The sequence below is a fragment of the Hyalella azteca genome, unplaced genomic scaffold (genome assembly GCF_000764305.2).
Source record: "Hyalella azteca isolate HAZT.00-mixed unplaced genomic scaffold, Hazt_2.0.2 contig1804, whole genome shotgun sequence".
Classification (NCBI taxonomy): Eukaryota; Metazoa; Arthropoda; class Malacostraca; order Amphipoda; family Hyalellidae; genus Hyalella; species Hyalella azteca.
Genome location: NW_025932103.1, coordinates 20,427 through 42,962, shown reverse-complemented (window position 1 = coordinate 42,962; position 22,536 = coordinate 20,427). Strand labels below are relative to the sequence as shown.

At 37.4% G+C, this 22,536-nt stretch overlaps 2 protein-coding genes across 2 annotated transcripts in view; both read right to left on the bottom strand.

Annotated features, from left to right (window-relative positions):
• LOC125179029 (delta-like protein C) overlaps nt 1–2,550 on the bottom strand; it is a 45,517-nt gene extending 42,967 nt beyond the window's left edge. Inside the window, exons 1-3 of the mRNA XM_047884085.1 lie at nt 2,531–2,550; nt 1,870–1,979; nt 1,320–1,454 (exon numbers count right to left, since the gene is read on the bottom strand). Coding sequence (XP_047740041.1) covers nt 1,320–1,454; nt 1,870–1,979; nt 2,531–2,550 — 265 coding nt within the window. The remainder of the gene's footprint in view (nt 1–1,319; nt 1,455–1,869; nt 1,980–2,530) is intronic.
• A 332-nt stretch (nt 2,551–2,882) lies between these two features.
• LOC125179028 (putative neural-cadherin 2) lies at nt 2,883–21,369 on the bottom strand. The gene is made up of 9 exons (XM_047884083.1): nt 21,182–21,369; nt 19,271–19,371; nt 17,761–17,878; nt 17,151–17,339; nt 9,659–9,843; nt 6,389–6,602; nt 5,086–5,195; nt 4,759–4,927; nt 2,883–3,003 (listed from the first exon to the last, which is right to left on the bottom strand). The coding sequence occupies exons 1-9, from the start codon at nt 21,262–21,264 to the stop codon at nt 2,883–2,885; spliced, it is 1,290 nt and encodes a 429-aa protein (XP_047740039.1). The 5' UTR covers nt 21,265–21,369.
• Nucleotides 21,370–22,536: the final 1,167 nt, after the last annotated feature.

The following is a 22,536-nucleotide window of genomic DNA, read 5'->3' as shown; positions in this document are numbered from 1 at the left end:
TTAAGTTTAGCGAATATTTCAGTATGCTCTATGAAAATGTACGTAGAAGTTTTATGCAAAATTATTTTGTATTACATATTGCGCGCTATAAAATGCTGAGGTAGAAATTGCTTCGAGTTGCAAAAACTGCATCTGTAGAAGCACGCTGCTATCTATAACAGACAATAAATACGAGGCGTATATGTCCATTCTTCAACTTTCATTTATATTTTCTTGAATTTCGTTCGTTCAGAATTCAAGTCGTGCTCGCTTAACCGGATAAATTCATGAAGCCTCGATCGTCTGTAAGCTTCTGTTCGTATGAACAAATTCTTCTCATCGTTCGGTTCTTTGAAGAATCAAATTACTTTAGGTTGAACATTTCATCCATGATATTTCGGCCGACAGGATTCAATTTGAATTGCAAATTTATTAAATTTTTTTTTTTTTTTTTTTTTTTTTTTTTTTTTTATAGGCCTCCCACACTCACCATTCCACACTCACCACATTCCATTCCATTTATTAAATGGTCTTTTAATATACAACACAAGCGACTACTAGCGGACCAATGCTCAAAATTGTTCATATTCCAATATTTGTGTCAAATATAACAAATATCATGGGAGAAGTAAATGGTAAATTTTACATAAACTAAAATCTTTTGGTTCTGCGCACCATAGTTCATACCCACGTTTAGAACGAGACAAAATATGATAATTTCAAATATATTCTTTATTATCACAAATTTTTCGCAAAATTACACACTTGCGTTACCTTGAGCTTTATTTGTAATGGAAGCCGCAATGGATTCTAGGATAATAGATAATACGCTGGATTATATAGGTAGACGCGTTTATAGATAATACGCTTATGCGGTCACTGCAGTCCATCACGTGATTTAAAGACATCACACGGCTTTAAGACATCACACGGCTTTAAGACATCACACGGCTTTATGAAATCACACGGTCTTAATACATCACACGGCTTTAAGACATCACACGGTATTAAACATCACACGGCTTTAAAACATCAGACGGCTTTAAACATCACACGGCTTTAAAACATCAGACGGCTTTAAACATCACACGGCTTTAAAACATCAGANCAGACTCACCAGACTCACCAGACTCACCAGACTCACCAGACTCACCAGACTCACAAGACTCACCAGACTCACCAGACTCACCAGACTCACCAGACTCACCAGACTCACCAGACTCACCAGTAAAGTACTGAGTCATTTTACTCACCGGAGTCGATCAGATCAGTAAATAAATCACCTATGAGTCAGTAACATCACATGACTCACTAAATAAACCTAAAGTGAGTCAACTAACCGGTGAGCACAGCCGTGAGCACAGCGCCGGCAGCCAGCAGCACCACTACCGCCCCCCGCCCCCCCGCCGCCCCCCGCGGCAGGCGGTGCTCGCAGTTGGCACCCGCGTAGCCCGCGGCACACGCGCACACGTAGCCTGGATACGCGCACACCGGGGGGTGTTTGTATATATGTTTTATTATATTCATGTAATATGATACATGAAGGTATATTATATGTTTTATTATAGTTTTATTATATGATAAATGTACTTATATAATATGTTTTATTATATTTTCAGATTATATGACACATGTACTTATATTATATATTTATTATACGTGCACACGTAGCCTGGATACGCGCACACGGCGGCGTGTTCATGCTTCAATGTTTTAATATATTTATGTTATACGATACGTGTACTCATATTATATGTTTCTTATATTTATATTGTATGATACATGTACTTATATTATATAATATTATATATGCAGGTCACCACCCACCACCAGCAGGTCACCACCCACCACCTGCAGGTCACCACCCACCACCTGCAGGTCACCACCCACCAGCAGGTTTATTATAGCAGGTGCCGGAGTGCAGGCAGGGCCGCCAGACGCACTCGTCGACGTCTCTGCACTGCGCGCCGTCCAGCGTCAGCGACGTGCCGACGTCACATCTGCTCAACGTATCAATATGAACGTTAATATTAACAACTTTATTTTTTATTTTGAACTTTAATCTTCTTATACAGATACATTACCGGACGACAATGTTATTAGTACCTAGTGAAGTGGTAACGACAGTGGACGATGAATGAATCTTTTTTATACGGATACTTTAACGGACGACAATGTTATTCGTACCTAGTGAAGTGGTAACGACAGTGGACCAAGAATGAATCTTTTTTATACGGATATATTAACGGACGGCAATGTTATTCGTGCCTAGTGGCTTGGTAACGACAGTTTTTAGCAGTATACAGAATAATAATTAATTTCTGCGGAAGCATTAACCGATGTCAATTCTATTCGTACGGAAAGGTATGACAGTTACTCTCATTAGATTAATGATAATGAGCAGCCACACTCAATTTGTTACCAATTGATATTCTTTAACCCATTTTTTGTGATGCTGTACCGCGTTTTTTTATTATTATATGTCGATGTACTCGAACTACATTAATTATTTCCCCGATGCATTTTGCCCTCATAAGTTTCCCAGACTCACAAGTTCTTCGAGCAACGCATTTAGTTTTATATCTTAAAATGGGATAATAAAATGAAGAAAGACTAAACTCTTCAGATAAAGAGCGTGATATACGAGAAGATAATTAGCTAGAGTTCAGGGAACTGTGGAATTGAACAAAAATTGAGCTGCGAGGAAAATGTTAATTAATGTAAACTGACAGATATCATGTCCCTCGAGTTGTAATTTAAAGTAAATATTAATAGCTTATTACAGAGACAACCAATAGTAAACTCTCCTATATAACAAAAGTACACGGCCAAATACCAACAACCAACAGTAAACTCTCATATAAAACAAAAGTACACGGCCAAATAACAACAACCAAAGCAGGTCACCACCCACCAGCAGGTTTATTATAGCAGGTGCCGGAGTGCAGGCAGGGCCGCCAGACGCACTCGTCGACGTCTCTGCACTGCGCGCCGTCGAGCGTCAGCGACGCGCCGACGTCGCATCTGGTCACCGTATCAATATGAACGTTAATGTTTTTATACTGATACGTTAACGGACGACAATGTTATTCGTACCTAGTGGTATTTTAACGACAATTACCAACAGTGGACAACGAATTAGTTATTTTTCTGCGATGCATTAACCGCCGTTAAATATTATTCGTACCTAGTGGCTTTGTTACGACAGTTATCGACAGTGTACGAATAATTAATCATTTTTAGCAGATACATTAACAGACGACAATGTTATTCGTGCCTATAGTGGCCCTGTAACGATAGGTACCGACGGTGGACGAAGAATTAATCATTTTTTTACAGATGCATTAACCGCTGTTCAATCCTATTCATACCTAGTGACTTGATAACGAAAGTTATCGACAGTGGTCAAATGATTGATCGGTTGTCAGCACTCAGCACCATGACACATTCTCTACCCGGATGCATTAACCGACATCAACGATCATACCTGATGACCTTGTAAGGACAGTGGGCAAATTATTAATCCTTTTTTCTACTGATTCCTTAATCATCGTTTATGTTATTCGTACCTGGTTAAGAGAGTTTTCGACAAAGGACAAAGAGTTAATTATTTTTATGCGGATTCATTAACGATATCAATGGTATACCGTATTCGTACCTAAAAGTCAAAAGTTACTCTCGTGAGACTAATGATAATGAACCGCCACACTAAAGTAGTTACCGAATGATATTCCTTAACCCATTTTTTTATGATGCTGTTCCGCTTGGTTTTCTGATTATTATATGTCGATGTACTCGAACTAATTTCATTATTTCCCTAATGGATTTTTTCCTCGTACGTTTCACAAAAGGAACACAAATTTCCCGAGTAACGCATTTAGTTTTATTTGTTATAAAGGCATAATAAAATGAAGGAAGACTAAACTCTTCAGTTAAAGAGCGTGATATACGAGAAGATAATTAGCTGGAGTTCTGGGAACAGTGAAATTAAACAAATATAGAGATGCGAGGAAAACATAATTTAATTTAAACTGACTGACATAATGTCCCTCGAGTTGTTATTTCCATTAGATAGGAATGATAGATAACAACAACCAAAAGTAAACTCTCATATAAAACAAAAAATACACGGTCGAATAACAACAACCAATAAACTCTTATATAAAACAAAAAATACACGATCGAATAACAACAACTGATAGTAAACTCTCATAAAAAACATATGTACACGGTTGGAAAACAATATCTAATAGTAAATTCTCATATTAAACAAAAGTTCACAGTCGAATAACAACAACTAATAATAAACTTTTATATTAAACAAGTATACGATCGAATATCAACCAATAGTAAACTTTCACGTTAAAAAATACACGGTCGAACAACAACAAGCATGAGTAAATACTCATACAAACAAAAGTACACGGTCGAATAACCACAACCAGAAATAAATTTTCCTATAAAACCAAAGTACACGGCCGAATTACAACAACCAATAATAATATTTCCTATAAAACCAAAATACACGGCCGAATTACAACAACCAATAATAATATTTCCTATAAAACAAAAGTACACGGTCGAATAACAGCGACCAGAAATAAATTTTCCTATAAAACAAAAGTACACGGCCGAATAACAACAACCAATAATAAACTCTCATGTAAAACAAAAGTTCATGATCGAAAATATTGAAAATATTGAAATATTGAAATTGAAATTTCAATATTTCAACTATTTCGTACCTACAAATATTGAAAGTAGAGTAAGTACTCGTACCCGCAGAAGTGTTGCCCCCAGGTCTCCTGACAGGTGAAGGGCCTGCTGCAGGAGATGTTAGTGCAGGAGGGGGGCGCTGAGGGGGGCGCTGTGCACCCAACGTCCACACTGCGCGCCAGGCTCACCGCCCCCGCGCTGCTGCCGGGGGGCGCTGCCCCCAGCACACCACCTGCAGGTCACCACCACCTGCAGGTCACCACCACCTGCAGGTCACCACCACCTGCAGGTCACCACCCACCACCAGCAGGTCACCACCACCTGCAGGTCACCACCACCAGCAGGTCACCACCAACTGCAGGTCACCACCACCAGCAGGTCACCACCCACCAGCAGGTTTATTATAGCAGGTGCCGGAGTGCAGGCAGGGCCGCCAGACGCACTCGTCGACGTCTCGGCACTGCGCGCCGTCCAGCGTCAGCGACGCGCCGACGTCACATCTGCTCAACGTATCAATGTGAACGTTAATGTTTTTATACGGATACGTTAACGGACGACAATGTTATTCGTACCTAGTGACTTGGTAACGTCAGTTACCGACAGTGGACGAAGAAGTAATCCTTTTTAGCGGATGCAATAACCGTCGTTTAATGTTATTCGTACCTAGTGGCTTTGTAACGATGGTTATCGAAAATGGGGAAAGAATTAATTCTTGTTCTGCAGATGCATTAAACCCCGTTTAATATTATTCGTACCTAGTGACTTGGTAACGACAGTTCGCGAGTGGACGAAGAGTTAATAATTTTTTTCTTGTAGATGCATTAACCGCCGTTTAATGTTATTCGTGCCTAGTGACTTAGTAACGACAATTATTAGCAGTGGACAGAGCATTAATTCCTTTTCTGCTGATGCATTAACAGTCGTTCGATGTCATTCGTGCCTAGTGACCTGGTTACGATAGTTATCAATATTGGACAAAAAATTAATTATTTTTCTGCGGATGCATTTACCGATGTTAATTATATTCGTACCGAAAGGTATGGCAGTTACTCTCACTATAGACTAATGATAATGAGCCGTCATCCTCAAGTAGTTACCGATTGATTTTCCTTAACCCATTTTTTGTTATGCTTTTCCATTTTGGTTTTCTGATTATTATATGTCGGTTTACTCGAACTAGTTTCATTATTTTCCCAATGGATTTTGCCCTCCTAAGCTTCTCCAAATAAACACAGGTTTCTCTTGTAACGCATTTAGTAGTATTTATTAAAATGACGTAATTAAATTAAAGAAGACTAAACTCTCCAGATGAGGAGCGTCGACACGAGAAGATAATTAGCAAGAGTTCAGGGAACGGTATAATTGAACAGTTATAGAAATACGGGTAAATACGGGGAATTTTAGATTACAACAAAATACAATAGTAAACTCTCAAATGAAACAAAAGTTCACAGTCGAATAACAACAACCAATAGTAAACCCTCATATAAAACAAAAATACACGGTTGAATATCAAAAACAATAACAACAACTTTCCTATAAAACAAAAGCACACAGTCAAATAACAACGACCAATAGTAAAATTTCATGTAAAACAAATATATACATGATCGAAAATATTGAAATTGAAATTTCAATTTCAATATTTCAACTACTTCGTTACAAATATTGAAAGTAGAGTAATTACTCGTACCCGCAGTAGTGTTGCCCCCAGGTCTCCTGACAGGTCAAGGGCCTGATGCAGGAGATGTTAGTGCAGGAGGGGGGCGCTGAGGGGGGCGCTGAGGGGGGCGCTGTGCACCCAACGTCCACACTGCGCGCCAGGCTCACCGCCCCCGCGCTGCTGCCGGGGGGCGCCGCCCCCAGCGGCAGCGACCGGCCGTTCAGACGCAGGTCGTCTAAGCAACCTTTATGGAGAGTGAAATTTAGGTTAAATTAAATATATTTGTTTTATAATGGGATGAGGTACAAAATATTTGGAGGATTTAAGAAAAATTCTGCGATGTGGCATAATAGATTCGGAGGGTGAAAATTAAGTTGAATTAAATATATTTCTTCATTTTATATTAGAATGAGGTACAATATATTTGCTGGATTTTTCAGAAAATAAAAAATTCTGCAATTTTGCAATAGATAAGGAATATCGTGCGAAGGTTTTATTCCTCAATGATTTTTGCACACAATAATCAATTATTTAATTTATTTCATACCTTTCCGAAATATTTAGGCATAGTTGCTATGAGTAAGAAAAATTTTCTGAACGCTTTAAAAGACAATTTGCTTCGTCCTACGAGTTAGCAGAAATTTTCGCCTTTTTCCTGCCACTATATTTTGAAATATGTAAAGTTTTTTTAGAAATACTTTGAATGAGTTATACAGTTCCATGACCTATACAGAGTCTGTACAAAATTAATTTTCTAATCCTAGCTTTTGAATCATAACATTTGTTGAATCGTTATCTTGGAGCGAATCAGAAAATCAAAGTTTGCCTATGGAATTACATTTTCAACATTTAAACTTGGCGGAAAAAATCCCTAGTCATTTCAAAAAAGCAATGAGCCAGAAAGCTCGGTCAGTTCCCGACCAAGCTGAAACGATGGGTCCCCATGGGTGGCCGGCCGTGAATTTCTGTACGGCCGTAATTTTCAATAGGGGTTGCAATACCGGAGAGTAAATCAAGCAGCTAATGAGACTCCAGTCTGTTTGCATACCTTAGGCTGCTAGCCTCTAACCATCCTCAACCTTCAGGCTGCTAGCCTCTAACCAGCCTCAACCTTCAGGCTGCTAGCCTCTAACCAGCCTCAACCTTCAGTCAACCTTCAGTTTAAAAAGAGTTTTCATTGAGAATTTTGCAATATTATGAAGTAAAATGTAAAATGTAAAATATGTATATATTATTTTTAACCTGGATTATGCCTCAACTGAAGAAAAATTAGAAATTATTACCATCAAATAAAAATATTAAGCAACAATTCTGACACTGACGGCCTATATCTTTTTGAGCAACAATTCTTATTGCCAGTTGATTAATGTCTGTTGAGAGCTTAAGAGAAGCACACTCACTTAAATGTTAAATTGATTCGAGTTGATCGAAAGTAATTATCGAATAAGGATCAGTTAAACTTAATTGAAAAATACAAAGAATGATAAATTTTAATTGTGTAACTAGGCGAGAAAGTTCATGTAAATTACAATAGGATCAAAATATCCTATAGGAAATTATTTTCCTCAATAGGACTTAAGAAATATAGTTGCGTGGTGATTAGTGAAGAACATCAAAGGCTTATCTCAGTAAATAATGAGAATGCAAAGGATCAAGGAAAGAAAGTTTTGAATTGTGGTCATTAACTGCAATCACGATGTTGCATGTTACGTAACTCAATGAGACGATATCGCTTTAGAAATAAAAGTTATGACTTTAAGTTATTTTACCTATCAATTACTGGTACAAACTTCCCCAGGTTAGTGGCTTGATAATTGAAGCTAAATTAAGATAATCCGCTTGAATATTTATTAGGCTACGTTCTAAATGAAATCTTCTACGTAATGTGTGACAGATGTTCTTTTTAACTTCTATTCAAATACAAAATATACAAGTAAATTTCACAGTTGCAAACTATCTTTCGACCCTACACTTCAGTCAATTTGTAAACTATTTTTATTGCATAGTTTTTGTGATCGTAAATAAATATACTTAAATAAATTTAAATGAAACTGAAGACAAAGAAGTTAAACTGCTTGCAGATTTGGTACTTCGGGTAGAGCGAATATCGCGTCCACACAAAGCACCTGCCCTGATATGGCAAACGCATAATTATTTGAACTAAGAAAAGATATACGATGAATATTTATTATTAATCTGCTAGAAATGTTTTTTTTTCGCAAAATACAGAACCTACTTTGAGGGTGAAAAATCAATATGATTATTTGTAAGTGAAAACATAGAGGCTTGTGCTGGAGGTGAATGCGAGATTAGGCGTGAAATGCCGCGGAGTTTATTCTGTGACCGCATACTCCAAGAGAAGCAATGTGCCAACATGAATATACGGCGACGATGTCAAGCCGTTTGTTTAAACAAAACTACGAAAATACGGAGACAAACCGTTTATTTAAACAAAGCTACGAAACTACGGAGACGAACCGTTTATTTAAACAAAGCTTCGAAAATACGGAGACGAACCGTTTATTTAAACAAAGCTTTGTAAATACGGAGACGAACAAATTATTTAAACAAAGCTTTGTAAATACGGAGACAAAGTCACAGTTTTAGTTCAAACATAGATTTGTAAATACGGAGACGATATCAACTAATTTCTATGAATAAAAGTACAGAGATGGAGTTTGCATCTATATAGAGATGATATGAAGCCATTTCTTAAAGAAGTTACATAAATGCGGGGAGGGTTTTCTATTGTTTTTAACAAAACTACGTTTGTATTTATACGGTGCCGCCGAATTTTAGGCATGAGCTGAGGGTTAAATCTAACTCGTTAATCTAGTTTTGTAGGTAAAATCTTCCCGGGGGTTAGAGGGTTTAAATCTTCTGTTACTCAAACAGAAGATTTAAAGACGAGTCGCGATCTCTGAGTTCAAGTTGAAATAAGGCTGCAGAATTAATATCTTTAATACTAGTCCTAATATCATCTGATGAATATATGAGATGGATAAATATTCAGCGCTTAGAATTAAATTAAATTATATCACTAAATCTAGGTTACTCAGTAAAATCCGCCAGTCTTGTGTCAAGGCTAAGACCTTTTCAGTAAGCAAGTCCAAAGCCAGTCCTCCCTAAGAAGCCAGTCCCTAAGTCATTTCTCCCCCATATTCAAGTCCCTTAGCCAGTCCCCACCATTGAAGAAGCCCCCAACTCCCGTAGCCAGTCCCCACCATTAAAGAAGTCTCCAAGTCCCTTAGCCAGTCCCCACCATTGAAGAAGTCCCCAACTCCCGTAGCCAGTCCCCACCATTGAAGAAGTCCCCAAGGACGCTGTGGTGGGAAGAGGCTCTCCTGTGGACGGGGGCGCCGCCCACCACGACGCCCTCCTGAGGGTGCAGGAAGAGCAGCGTGTTGTGGTGGTGGCCGCTGATGGCAGCGCCGTACAGCGGACCATCGCCCTCGTCCGCCGTCAGCTCCAGGCCGCTGCCCCGTCTGTGATGGACACACGACAATGATGGTCACGTCTTAATTATTTTTATTACCATCGCTTTGTCCGCCGTCAGCTCCAGGCCGCTGCCCCGTCTGTGATGGACAGACGACCGTGATGGTCACGTGTTAATTATTTTTATTACCATCGCCTTTGTCCGCCGTCAGCTCCAGGCCGCTGCCCCGTCTGTGGTGGACACACGACCGTGATTGTCACGTGTTAAATATATTTACTGGAAATACTTACAATATGTCTGGGTGAAGATACTTATTTAATTAGTTTATTTTGCTCTACAATAAATCCTTTCAAGCTCCACCCGTCTGGGTTGGACAAAAATTGACGATTGTCATGCGCTTTTATTTTTTATTTTTGTCTATTACTACAAATATTTATACGTGCTACAATATGTCAGAGTGTATATGTGTATCTATTATATACAGTATATATCTATTGTAGTCTTGTTTTTAACACGTTTTTCTTAGCTTAGCTTCGCGTTTGTTTGTTGTTTGTTTGTTTGTTGTTAACATTGACAACGAAAATTAGCCCACTTCTGATTGTTCTAGAGATCTGAAATTCGGCATGCAGGAAATTTTCGCCTAACAATTTCAGATACAATCATAAAAACTAGTAATTAGAGACCGAAATTAGTTTAATTGATTAAAGTATATATAGTATCTATATAGTATGACGTGCGGGCGCTCACGTTATAGACGAGCAGGCGCTAACGCTGCGTATCGTCGATACGTACGTCGAGTCATACTTAATCAAATCTTAATCGTTTTTGTTGTGGACTAAAAAGTAGAAAATAAAATACTTAAAAAAACTTTTTAAAAAACCACGTTTTTCTTGTGGACTAAAAAGTAGAAAATCAATTATGGTTTGCCCCAAAAAAACGTGGGTCGGGCTGTACGTTCACCATCAAATTTCCAAAATTTAAGTGTTGTGCGCTTTTCGCTTTAATCATAAATCTGCCCGACACACGTTTTTTTGGAGCGAACCAAAATTTATTTTCTACTTTTTAGTCCACAAGAAAAACGTGTTTTTTTTTAAGTATTTTATTTCTCATTAGAACTTCTTACATGTTCCAATGAATCAGGAGTGATTATCGGCATGATATTTATTGAACGCACCTACGTTATGAATACATTCACTTTCATGGTAACGAAAGGAATTATTTGGTCTTGGGTTGTTAACAGTTCTTTAAAGCGATGAATAACCAAAACGAACTTCAGTTTCTCAAATCTATTTTTTAATGATACATGTAAATTTTCGATTAATGACTACTTCCACCCATCGGTTTCAATTGTTATTCTACGCTATTACTGATTAATGAATGAAATGAAATGAAAACGAACGACTAATGAATTTAGGCTAAATGAGTAGTTTTCTGCATATATACGCTGCTTCGCAGTAAAGCCTTTGTACAACTGGACAATAGGCTTACTAAACCAGGCAATTACTGCATCAGTTAGGCAGTATTACTGCTGCTGCTCGTACGTGAAATGCAAAATTTCGGAAGCTGTTACGACTTCACTGATCAATGCAGCCGACATTAGTGAGCAACATGCAGAGACATTAATGTGCCCCATTGTCTGAATAGTGACACACTTAACGACAATGAATGTGTAATATTGTCTGAATAATGACAAACTTAACGACAATGAATGTGTCATATTGTCTGAATATTGACACACTTAACGATAATGAATGTGTCATATTGCCTGAATAGTGACACACTTAACGACACTGAATGTGTCATATTGCCTGAATAATGACACACTTAACGACAATGAATGTGTCACATTGTCTGAATAGTGACACACTTAAAGACAATGAACGTGTAATATTGCCTGAATTGTGACACACTTAACGACAATGAATGTGTCATATTGCCTGAATATTGACAAACTTAACGACAATGAATGTGTCATATTGTCTGAATAGTGACACACTTAACGACAATGCTTGTGTCATATTGTCTGAATAGCGACGCACTTAAAGGCAATGAACGTGTCATATTGTCTGAATAGTGACACACTTGCATACTTGCAACTAAGCGGAGAGCGGACGCTGCACTGATGCATTCATTTGTTGGGCTAAACAAGGGCAGGCCGACTCACACAAGCGCATAAATGCATTGTTTTTTGTACAAATTATCATTCATTTCTCTGAGTGCACAGCACCAATGCCCCCGTTCGCTTCATTTTGATCTTAAAGGTTGAGTCTCGGAAGAGTTATTTTATTATTATAATAATTATTATTATTGTTATAAAATGAAATATACTCGGTTTCGGTTGCTACAAACACACTGTACATCACTTGTTCCAGTATGTAACTATTTAGACAATATCACCCATACATTTCTGTGAGTTCATGGACCAATTTTATTAGTGGTACTTGGCACAAAAAATTTCAGATATTTTTTTCCCCCTTAATTATAAGTATAAGTATTAAACTTCAGTATATTCATATACTGAATAACCAAGAATTAGAAAAAAACACACAAAACGCCATCTAGGTTCACAATATATTCGTTTAATCAAAGTTTTCTTTGCTTTTAAATTCTCGATGAACTTATGATTAAAGGAAACTAAGGATATAAGTACTTGAATCAATACATTACCGCATTGTGGAAAATTAGACAGGATAGCACGAAATAAATTTTCAACAATTCAAAGACCAATTAGCGGCTATCATCCGAACACGCTCCCTGTGCTTGTACTTCTACTAATTGCCTGCCTCTACGGCCTCCAAGTCCCTCAGCCAGTCCCCACCATTGAAGAAGTCACCAAGTCCTTCAGCCAGTCCCCACCATTGAAGAAGTCACCAAGTCCCTCAGCCAGTCCCCACCATTGAAGAAGTCCCCAAGGACGCTGTGGTGGGAAGAAGCTCTCCTGTGGACGGGGGCGCCGCCCACCACGACGCCCTCCTGAGGGTGCAGGAAGAGCAGCGTGTTGTGGTGGTGGCCGCTGATGGCAGCGCCGTACAGCGGACCATCGCCCTCGTCCGCCGTCAGCTCCAGGCCGCTGCCCCCTCTGTGATGGACAGACGACCATGATGGTCACGTGTTAATTATTTTTATTACCATCGCCCTCGTCCGCCGTCAGCTCTAGGCCGCTGCCCCGTCTGTGATGGAAACACGACAATGATGGTCACGTCTTAATTATTTTTATTACCATCGCCTTTGTCCGCCGTCAGCTCCAGGCCGCTGCCCCGTCTGTGATGGACACACGACCGTGATGGTCACGTGTTAATTATTTTTACTAGAAATAATTACATATGTCACGGTGAAGATACTTATTTAATTAATATAATTTGTTCTACAAGAAATCCCTTCAAGCTCCACCCCGTCTGAGTTGGACAAAAAATGACGATTGTCACTCGCTTTTATTTTTTATTTTTGTCTATTACTACAAATATTATACGTGCTACAATATGTCAGGGTGAATATATGTATCTATTATATAGAGTATATGTGTATTGCAGTCTTTTCTCACTAGAACTTCTTACACGTTTTAATGTATCAGGAGTGATTATCGGCATGATTGTTATTGCACGCACCTGCATTAAGAATACATTCACTTTCATGGTAGCGAAAGCAATTATTTGGTCTCGAGTTGTTAACAGTTCTTTACAGAGACGAATAATCCAAATGAACTTCAGTTTTACCATTTTTTTCAATAATACATGTGAATTTTCGATTAATGACTACTGCCACGCATCGGTTTCAATTGTTATTCTACGCTATTACTGATTAATGAAATTAAAAGAACGGGAATAATTAATGAATATACGAGAAAAGGATGTAGTTTTCTTCATATATACGCTGGTTCGCAGTAAAGCCTTTGTACAACTGGACAATAGGCTTGCTAAACCAGGCAATTACTGCATCACTTAGGCAGTATTACTGCTGCTGCTCGTACATGAAATGCAAAATTTCGGAAGCTGAAACGACTTCACTGATCAATGCAACCGACATATGTACGCACCATTCAGAGATATGAATGTGCCCCATTGTCTGAATAGTGACACACTTAACGACAATGAATGTGTCATGTTGTCTGAATATTGACACACTTAACGACAATGAATGTGTCATATGTTGTCTGAATATTGACACACTTAACGACAATGAATGTGTTATATTGTCTGAATAGTGACACACTTAACGACAATGAATGTGTAATATTGTCTGAATAGTGACACACTTAACGACAATACATGTGTCATATTGTCTTAAACAATTTCACAATCGGTTCTTTCTTTAGATATAAAGATATGCTCCCTGTTCATATGCGACCGTCCCTAGTTTATCAATATTGTTGTGCACGATGTGCATCTGCGTACGTCGGGATGACGTCACGTAATCTTTATTCCAGGGTCTCTGAGCATAAGGGCAGGAGTTGTAGAACCGGACAGTTGCTATCGCGCCCACCTCATTCGGCTGTGCGCGCTCACGCCGAGCAGTGTGATGTCCCTATTTCTGACTGTGACTTTAGGCCTGTTAGCTTCCACCTCCGGGACTTCCGATTTGCGCATTTTAGAATCGCTGTACATCTTTAAACTTAGGCCCAGTTTGAATTCAGCTGCTAGCTCCTATCCCCTTGAAATAGTTAATAGATAGTTTTTTTTGCTCCGTCTATTACTTGTAAATTTAGGTTTTTAATTTTGTTTTGTGCTTTCAATGTATTAATTTGTGACTTCTGATTTGTGATTCTAGATTCTACGAACTGACGATGGAGCTGGTCTCCGAAACGTTTTCTATAAAGATATGAATTTTTGTGGACTTTTCTTTGCTTTTAAATTCTTAGTTAATTTGCGATTTAAGCAAACAAGTGATATAAATTCACTTAACGACAATGAATGCGTCATATTGCCTGAATAGTGACACACTTAACGACAATGAACGTGTGATATTGTCTGAATAGTGACACACTTAACGTCAATAAATGTTTCATATTGTCTGAATAGTGACACACTTAACGACAATGAATGTTTCATATTGTCTGAATAGTGACACACTTTCATACATACAACACCAGCGGAGAGCGGATGCTGCACAGACACATTCATCTATTGGGCTAAACAGGGGCAGGGTGACCCACAAAAGCACAAAAAATGCATCGTTTTATGTACAAATTATCTGTAATTTCTCTGAGTGCACAGCCCTGCCACTCCCGTTCGCTTCATTTTGATCTGAAAGGTTGAGTCTTGGAGGAGTTATTATATTATTATAATAATTATTATTATAATAAAATGAAATATTCTCTGTTTCAGATGCTACAAATTCACAGTGCATCACTTGTTCCAGTGTGTAACTATTTAGACAATATCACCCATATATTTCTGTGAGTGCATTGCATGGGCCAATTTTATTAGTGGTACTTGGCACAAAAATCTCAGGCATTTTTACTCCTTAAATTATAAGTATAAGTATTAAATTTCAATATAATTATACAGAATAATCAATATATATATATAATATATGTCTTAATTCATTGTTTAAAGATGTCAGTGACCTTGTCATGGGTTTTAACCGCAATTTTTTCAAATCTTTTCTTGAATTATCAGTGCTAAACTCAATTTTTCTATTTGCTGGCAAGTTTTACAGACAAATTGACGGTTTGGGCATGGGTCTTCCACTCGGCCCTATCTTTGCCAATATATTAATGTGTTTTCACGAGGCTAACTGGTTGGCCAATTGTCCTCTGGATTTTAAGCCAATTTTCTATAACCGATATGTTGATGATACTTTTTTGATTTTTAAGCATCCTTCACATGTGGGCCTGTTTTTTGACTATCTTAATCTCCAACATAAATCTATCAAATTCACCATGGAGCTTGAATCAAACAATAGCTTGTCATTCATTGATTGCAAAGTTACCAAATCTGATGGCCGTTTCCAAACTTCTGTTTTTAGAAAATCGACCTTTACCGGCTTAAGCACCAGCTTTTTTAGCTCTTGTTCCTTTCGCTTCAAATTAAATGGGATCCAAATATTGATAAACCGCGGTTTTCGCATTTGCTCTACTTATTTAGCCATGCACTCTGAATTTGAATTGTTGCGCAATATCTTTTCACAAAATGGCTTTCCATCGCACCTGGTGTTTACCCAAATTAAGAAGTTTATGTCCAAGCAATATAATGCAGTTGTGACAATAGGAAAGTGTGACAATAGGAAAGTTGTTTACTGTTCTTTTCCCTACTTTGGCCCCGCATCAAAGGAATTAAAAGTTTTATTTGCTAAATATCTTCCGGATGTAAATCTTCATGTGTTGCTAGTTAACAATTTTAGAATTAGCTCGTTTTTCAGGTTTAAGGATACCCTACCTGTTCTTATGCGATCGTCACTAGTTTACAGATATAGTTGTGCGCAATGCGCATCAGCGTACGTCGGTATGACGTCACGCAATTTCTATACTAGGCTGGCTGAGCATAAGGGCAGGAGTTATAGGACGGGGAACCTATACTGGCACATTCACCTCATTCTGCTGTAAGTGTTCATGCTGAGCAGTGCAACACCTCTGTGTCCGATAATGATTTTAAAATTCTAGCTTCCGCATCCGGTGTTACTGATCTACGCATTTTAGAATCCATATATATATTCAAGCAGAAGCCTAGTCTAAATGCCGCTTTTAGCTCCGTTCCTCTTGAAATAGTGAATAGATAGGCCGTTTACTAGCGTTAACTTCATTTCTTATTTATTTATTCTCCGTTTTAAAACCCAACAGTGCCTTTTACTCTACTAATTGATTGTATTTTTGTTTCTAGATCTGAACTTGTTCTGAACTGAATTTTGTGATCTGACGATGGAGCTGGACCTCGAAACGTTTTCTCTTATAAAGATATGGTGAATTTTTGTGGTATTGTTTTTGCTTTCAAATTCCCAGAATAATCAAGAATTAGAAAAGCCACACAAAACGCCAACTAGGTTCACAATATATTCGTTTAATCAATGTTTTCTTTGCTTTTAAATTCTCGATGAACTTACGATTTAAGCGAACTAATGATATAATTACTTGAATGATATACTGTAATTACTTGAACATTTCCGCATTGTGGAAAGTTGGACGCGATGTCATGAAATAAATTTTCAACAATTCAAAGACCAATTAGCGGCTATCATCCGAACACGCTCCCTGTGCTTGTACTTCTACTAATTGCCTGCCTCTACGGCCGTAACACTACGGCCGTACCTGCCAGACTCTACGGCCATACCTGCCAGACTCTACGGCCGTACCTGCCAGACTCTACGGCCGCATCACTATGACCGTACCTGCCAGACTCTACGGCCGCAACACTATGGCCGTACCTGACGGCCTCGAGACGGTGCCAGAGACCATCATTGAGACGAGACGCGAGACAGAGCCGCGCTGGAGTCTCTGGGTGCAGGGACAGCTCGAGACAGGGACGCCCGTTTGCCAGCAGCAGCTTCAGAGAGTCTCGGCCGTGACGGGAGCTCAGAGACACCAGCTCTCCGGCCGGCTCTCTGGTCCTGAACCTGCGCCGGACAGTCCACTATCTCTGACATAGGCCTAGTTCACAGAAAATTTTAGAATGTGTTGTATTCAAATTTAATTTTGGACTAGATTAAGTTGTTATTTAAGTTATTAAATTTTTATGATGACTTCTGTATCCAAACTTTACTTTGAATTTTGAACTGTGTATTCAGCAAAGTGAAGGTATTATCTCATATTAAAACGACGAACTTATCTTATTTTTCCAAAGTATTTAGCTAGAATGTGTCATAATATTTGTTAAAATAAGTCATAATATTAAGCCAAAATGAGTTATAATATTTAACTAAAATAAGTTTTATTACGAGTATCAATCTAAAATAAATCATAAAATTAGCTAAAATAATACATAATATTTAGTGATAATCTAGACATCAAGTAACAATTAAATAATATTTAGCCGACCTGACAGAGAGGTCGGTGGTATGAGGCGGTGGAGTGAAGGATAAGGCGAGCTGTATGAAGCTGTTGGCACGGAAGTATACAGGCACGGACCGCTGTGTGCACTTGTGTCCTGTGTAGCCTGGAACACATTCACACAGCTCCGTCCCCGGTGATCCTACACATCTAGGGTCAATATACACGAATTAGTTAGTTGGTTAGTTAAATTTTCTTAATTTACTAGAAATTTTAAAGCAAGGGAAGCAAAAGAAACATTCACCATATATTTATCTGATAATAATAATTCGCCATATATTTATAGGATGAAAGAAATTCATCACACGTTTATAGGATAAAGATAGTTCATAATTCCTTTGTAAGATAAAGATAATTCACCATATATTCATGGAATAATAATAGTTCTGCCGAGGAAAATTTATGCCAACATTCCTATAAGTCACAAATTAGTTTTTGTAAAACATGGTTTTCTTCAAATCGCTCCAGTCTACCATCACAGTTGAAACATTACAAATTTCCAGTAGTTTATCCATGTTTACGACGGATAAATATATTTTTTGAATGATTTGATTCCTACTACGAAGAAAGCATTGGAAGAATTTGTTTGAAAATTAAAGACGTGAGATTAATTAAACATTTTCTTATTTTAAATTAATCAATTTGCCTGTGTATCGAATATAAATGATTGTTTAGTAAACTATTAATTTTGGAATCACGGTCCTTTACAGCTCCTGACATTCGTGAGAAGCGACATTAGGTAGCGCGCCACACCATATCTTTTTAAAATAATGTTAACCTATGATGATGACCTTATAATAACCTATGAAGAGTTCAATAGTAATATTGGCGTTTCATTACTTAATAGTATTCAAATTCAATTTTGAAATTTTTCAGTTCAAATCCATAAAATGCATCATATATGCAGTGTAACGATGTCAACTTTTCAATTCTAGGTGAGATCTCTTTTTCTCCATACGGACAATGGAATAAAACAAATGCCTGTGAATTTATGCACAGTAAAATATATTGTTCACGCCTGCACGCATTCAATTCATTCGAATAAAGGGTACGGAACTGAATGCTCATACATTCCACTTGTGTGATTCACACGTTATAATTATTTTCGTAATCTACGGTACACAAGACACACGTTTTAATACAGCTTAGCAATATTCGTTGTACGTTTTGAAGCTTGACGTTGGGTTTTATTTGCAATATTCAATTATTAAAATAAAAAATTATATTACCTTTTATCTGTAAATATAATTATATGCAAAATTCGTGTATTAAAAGACAAATATTCTAATTCGCATAATAAATTATTGATGAAAAAGTATAATACCTACCTATACAATATCACAAGTATATATAAGTATTCACAATATTCGCGTATTAAAAGATAAATATTGTAATATACATTATAAATGATTAGTATTAATAAGGAGTGATCATCGCGTATTAAAATAAATATTCTAATTTACATTATAAATGATTAGTATTAATAAGAAGTGATCACCTGGCGTGGAGGGGGCACGTGTTGTGGGGGCGCAGGCAGGCCAGGGAGCGACAGCCCGCCGCGCTGCCGCTACTGAGCAGCGCTGGGCCCAGGTCTTGTAGCTGTGATACAACTTATTTAATGACTATGTTAAACATGTTATAATGAATTTATATGACGAGACATGTTATGATAGATTAATATGACGTGACATGTTATAATAAATTAATATGAGGTGTCGGGCCCAGGTCTTGTAGCTGTGATACGACTTCTTTAGTGACTATGTTGAACAAGTTATGATGAATTTATATGACGTGTACATGTTATAGTAAACTAATATGAGGTGTCGGGCCCAGGTCTTGTAGCTGTGATACAACTTATTTAGTGACTATGTTGAACAAGTTATAATAAATTTATATGACGATATGACGTGACATGTTATAATAAACTAATATGACGTGATATGTTATAATAAACTAATATAAGGTGACATGTTATAATAGACTAATATGACGTGACATGTTATAATAAACTAATATGACGTGACATGTTATAATAAACTACTGTGCCGTGACATGTTATAACAAACTATAATGACGTGTTGTAATCTTTATAACAAGTTATAATAAATTAATATAACGTGACATGTTATAATGAACTATAATGACGTGTTGTAACCTTTATAGCAAGTTATAATAAACTAATATGACGTTATAATGAACTTCATGAAGTGTTGCAACCATTAAAACAAGTTATTATAAACCTTTATGACGTGCTGTAAAGGTTTATTGTAACATGTCACAATAGATCTACATAACACGTGATAATGAACCTATTGTATGTATGTAGCATGTTATCATGTCAACATAACATGACCCTTTATAACATGTTATAGTGGACCTATATAACATGTGAGAATATAAATTTTTTGCATGTTGTAATAAAACTTTTACCGTGTTACAATAAACCTAAAAACTCTTAAATCTTCAGCATTTATAGAATGTTATTGTAACCATATCTGCCGTGGGATAATATAGAGCACATTATAATGAACCTATATAACAAGTTTATTGAACCTTCATAGTATATTGTTATAAACCAATGTATAGACCAATTTTAATGACTTGTCCGAAATAATTGCTGACATTTTAAATTTTACATTTTTTCACGCTGATCAAAATAATTGATAATACGAATATTATTATCATTAATTATTATTAATTATGATTATAATCATTTATACTATTTCTCTTTGATGCAGAGCTAGGGAGTGAAAATCATCAAAAATTTTGTGAAAATCTTCAGTTTAATTACTTTTTAATGGCATAAAGCTTAAATAGAAAACTTTTTGGCTCTGAAATCTCGTTCGAGAAGTAATTTCAGATTATCAAAATAATTCAAACTTTCGAAATATTAGGCCTTTCTTTATGATGCTGTCAAAAATTGCACAAGAGTAGGGCCAAAAAAGGAACGTTCCCGATATTGAGCGGTGAATGGAAACGAATCCGGGAAGCTTTCCCGCTTTCAAAAGATAAAAAAAATCAATTTAGCAGCGTGAAAACTGAAAGAAGTTTAAAATTACTCGCTTACAAAATACAAAGACACCCCGACAAAGTACGGGAGAAGGCCGTTTGAAAGGCTCAATGCTTCACAGCGTGTGAACCATTTGGAAAAATAACGTAACATATAATCACAACATAAATTAAAATCCTAGACTAATGCAAACTTGTCCAGTAAACTCGGAAATAAACAAAGTCTAAAGGTTTGAATGGCCCCAACCAACGTGGCCGTTGATATGGAGAAAAATAACTTAACATATAATCAAAACATAAATTAAAAACCAAGTCTAATGCAAACTTGTCCAGTAAAATCGGAAATAAACAAAGCCCAAAGGCCTGAACGGGCCCCTGGAGAGTGAGGCCCTAAACCAACCTGGCCGTTGATATGGACTTTGGCAATACAGCCGGAGAATGAAGGCACCGTGGGCGCCTCATTACGATGTCCAGAAGTTCCATGGGCCCGACCACCCAGTTCCAGTGGACCGCCCCACCCGAAACTAGCCGGTGCTTGAGGTAGCCTGAGAGCTATTCGGCAATTTGATACTCTTGCACTTTTTGAGTTGGATTCTAAAAATTCGGCGCTGTCTGGAAATTTGGTTGAAAAATCGGGGCGGTCGCTGGAATTGGACAAAAGCTGCGAAGGCCGCGAACACATGTCCGATATGAGCTCCAGTGTCTGACGGGGAAGAGAAAATCCCGAGGAATTTTTTTTGCTTATTTAAAGGAGAAGTTTCCGTCAGAAGAGAATGTATGAACTTTAAAAATAATTAATTAATTTCCGTTACATAAGAACGAATGGGAAATAAATTCATTTCGGTAAATTCAGATCCAGAGAAAATCCCGAGGAATTTTTTTCACTTGTTTTAATGGAGAAGTTTCCGTCAGAAAAAATGTACGAACTTTCACAAAAAAAAAATTAATTTACGTGTCATAAGAAGTAGGAAATAATTCAGTTCGGTAGATTCAGATCCATTCATACATTTTTATAATCAAGAATAAAACATTTTCGAATTTTGAAACTCTGCGTCTTCATTCTTCGTCGTATTCCACCTCATGTTAAATGTGAGTCATTCAACTTCGTGGATCACCTGTTCAAGATTTATTGCGACTATTTTCTTGAGCTTTCCTTGAGCGCAGTTGAGCCGCAAAAAATCTACAAATATATAACCTCTACCCATACTTACAGTGCTTCTCATTAATAAATGAATTTTAGAGCATGAAATGGTTTACAAACCGGAATTTCAGCATAAGTTTTGAGTCTGCGTAAGCGTTCAAGTTTCGTTAAGAGTTATAAAAGTTTGGAAGCGCTGTCGTTGCTATCACTTTAAAACATTTCTCCAGGTCAGATAGCGTCGGGAGCGACACAGTTCAAGTGTCAGTACATAAGAATTTTGATCTCATATTGATTTGCCCTCAAGCGCTCCGAGTGCCAAACTCCAGCGCTTACCACATGAAAAACGCTTCCAAACTCTGCAATACAACCGTCTTATAACGCTGAAAATACGAAACAGTCCATGTATAAATCGCTTCATTTTTGGACGTCGCTGAGAGAAAAATTTAATAAAAGCAGGCACCAGTGAAACTAGTAATGAACCTGCGGTGAAAATTTAAAAAAATAATATAACATTGTTTTTGTGTAAAGTGAGAGGGATTATTGTAATTTTTTATATTATTATTATTATTTACTTCGCATTCATTCTCGTTTTGTTAAAAAATTCCATTTCACTG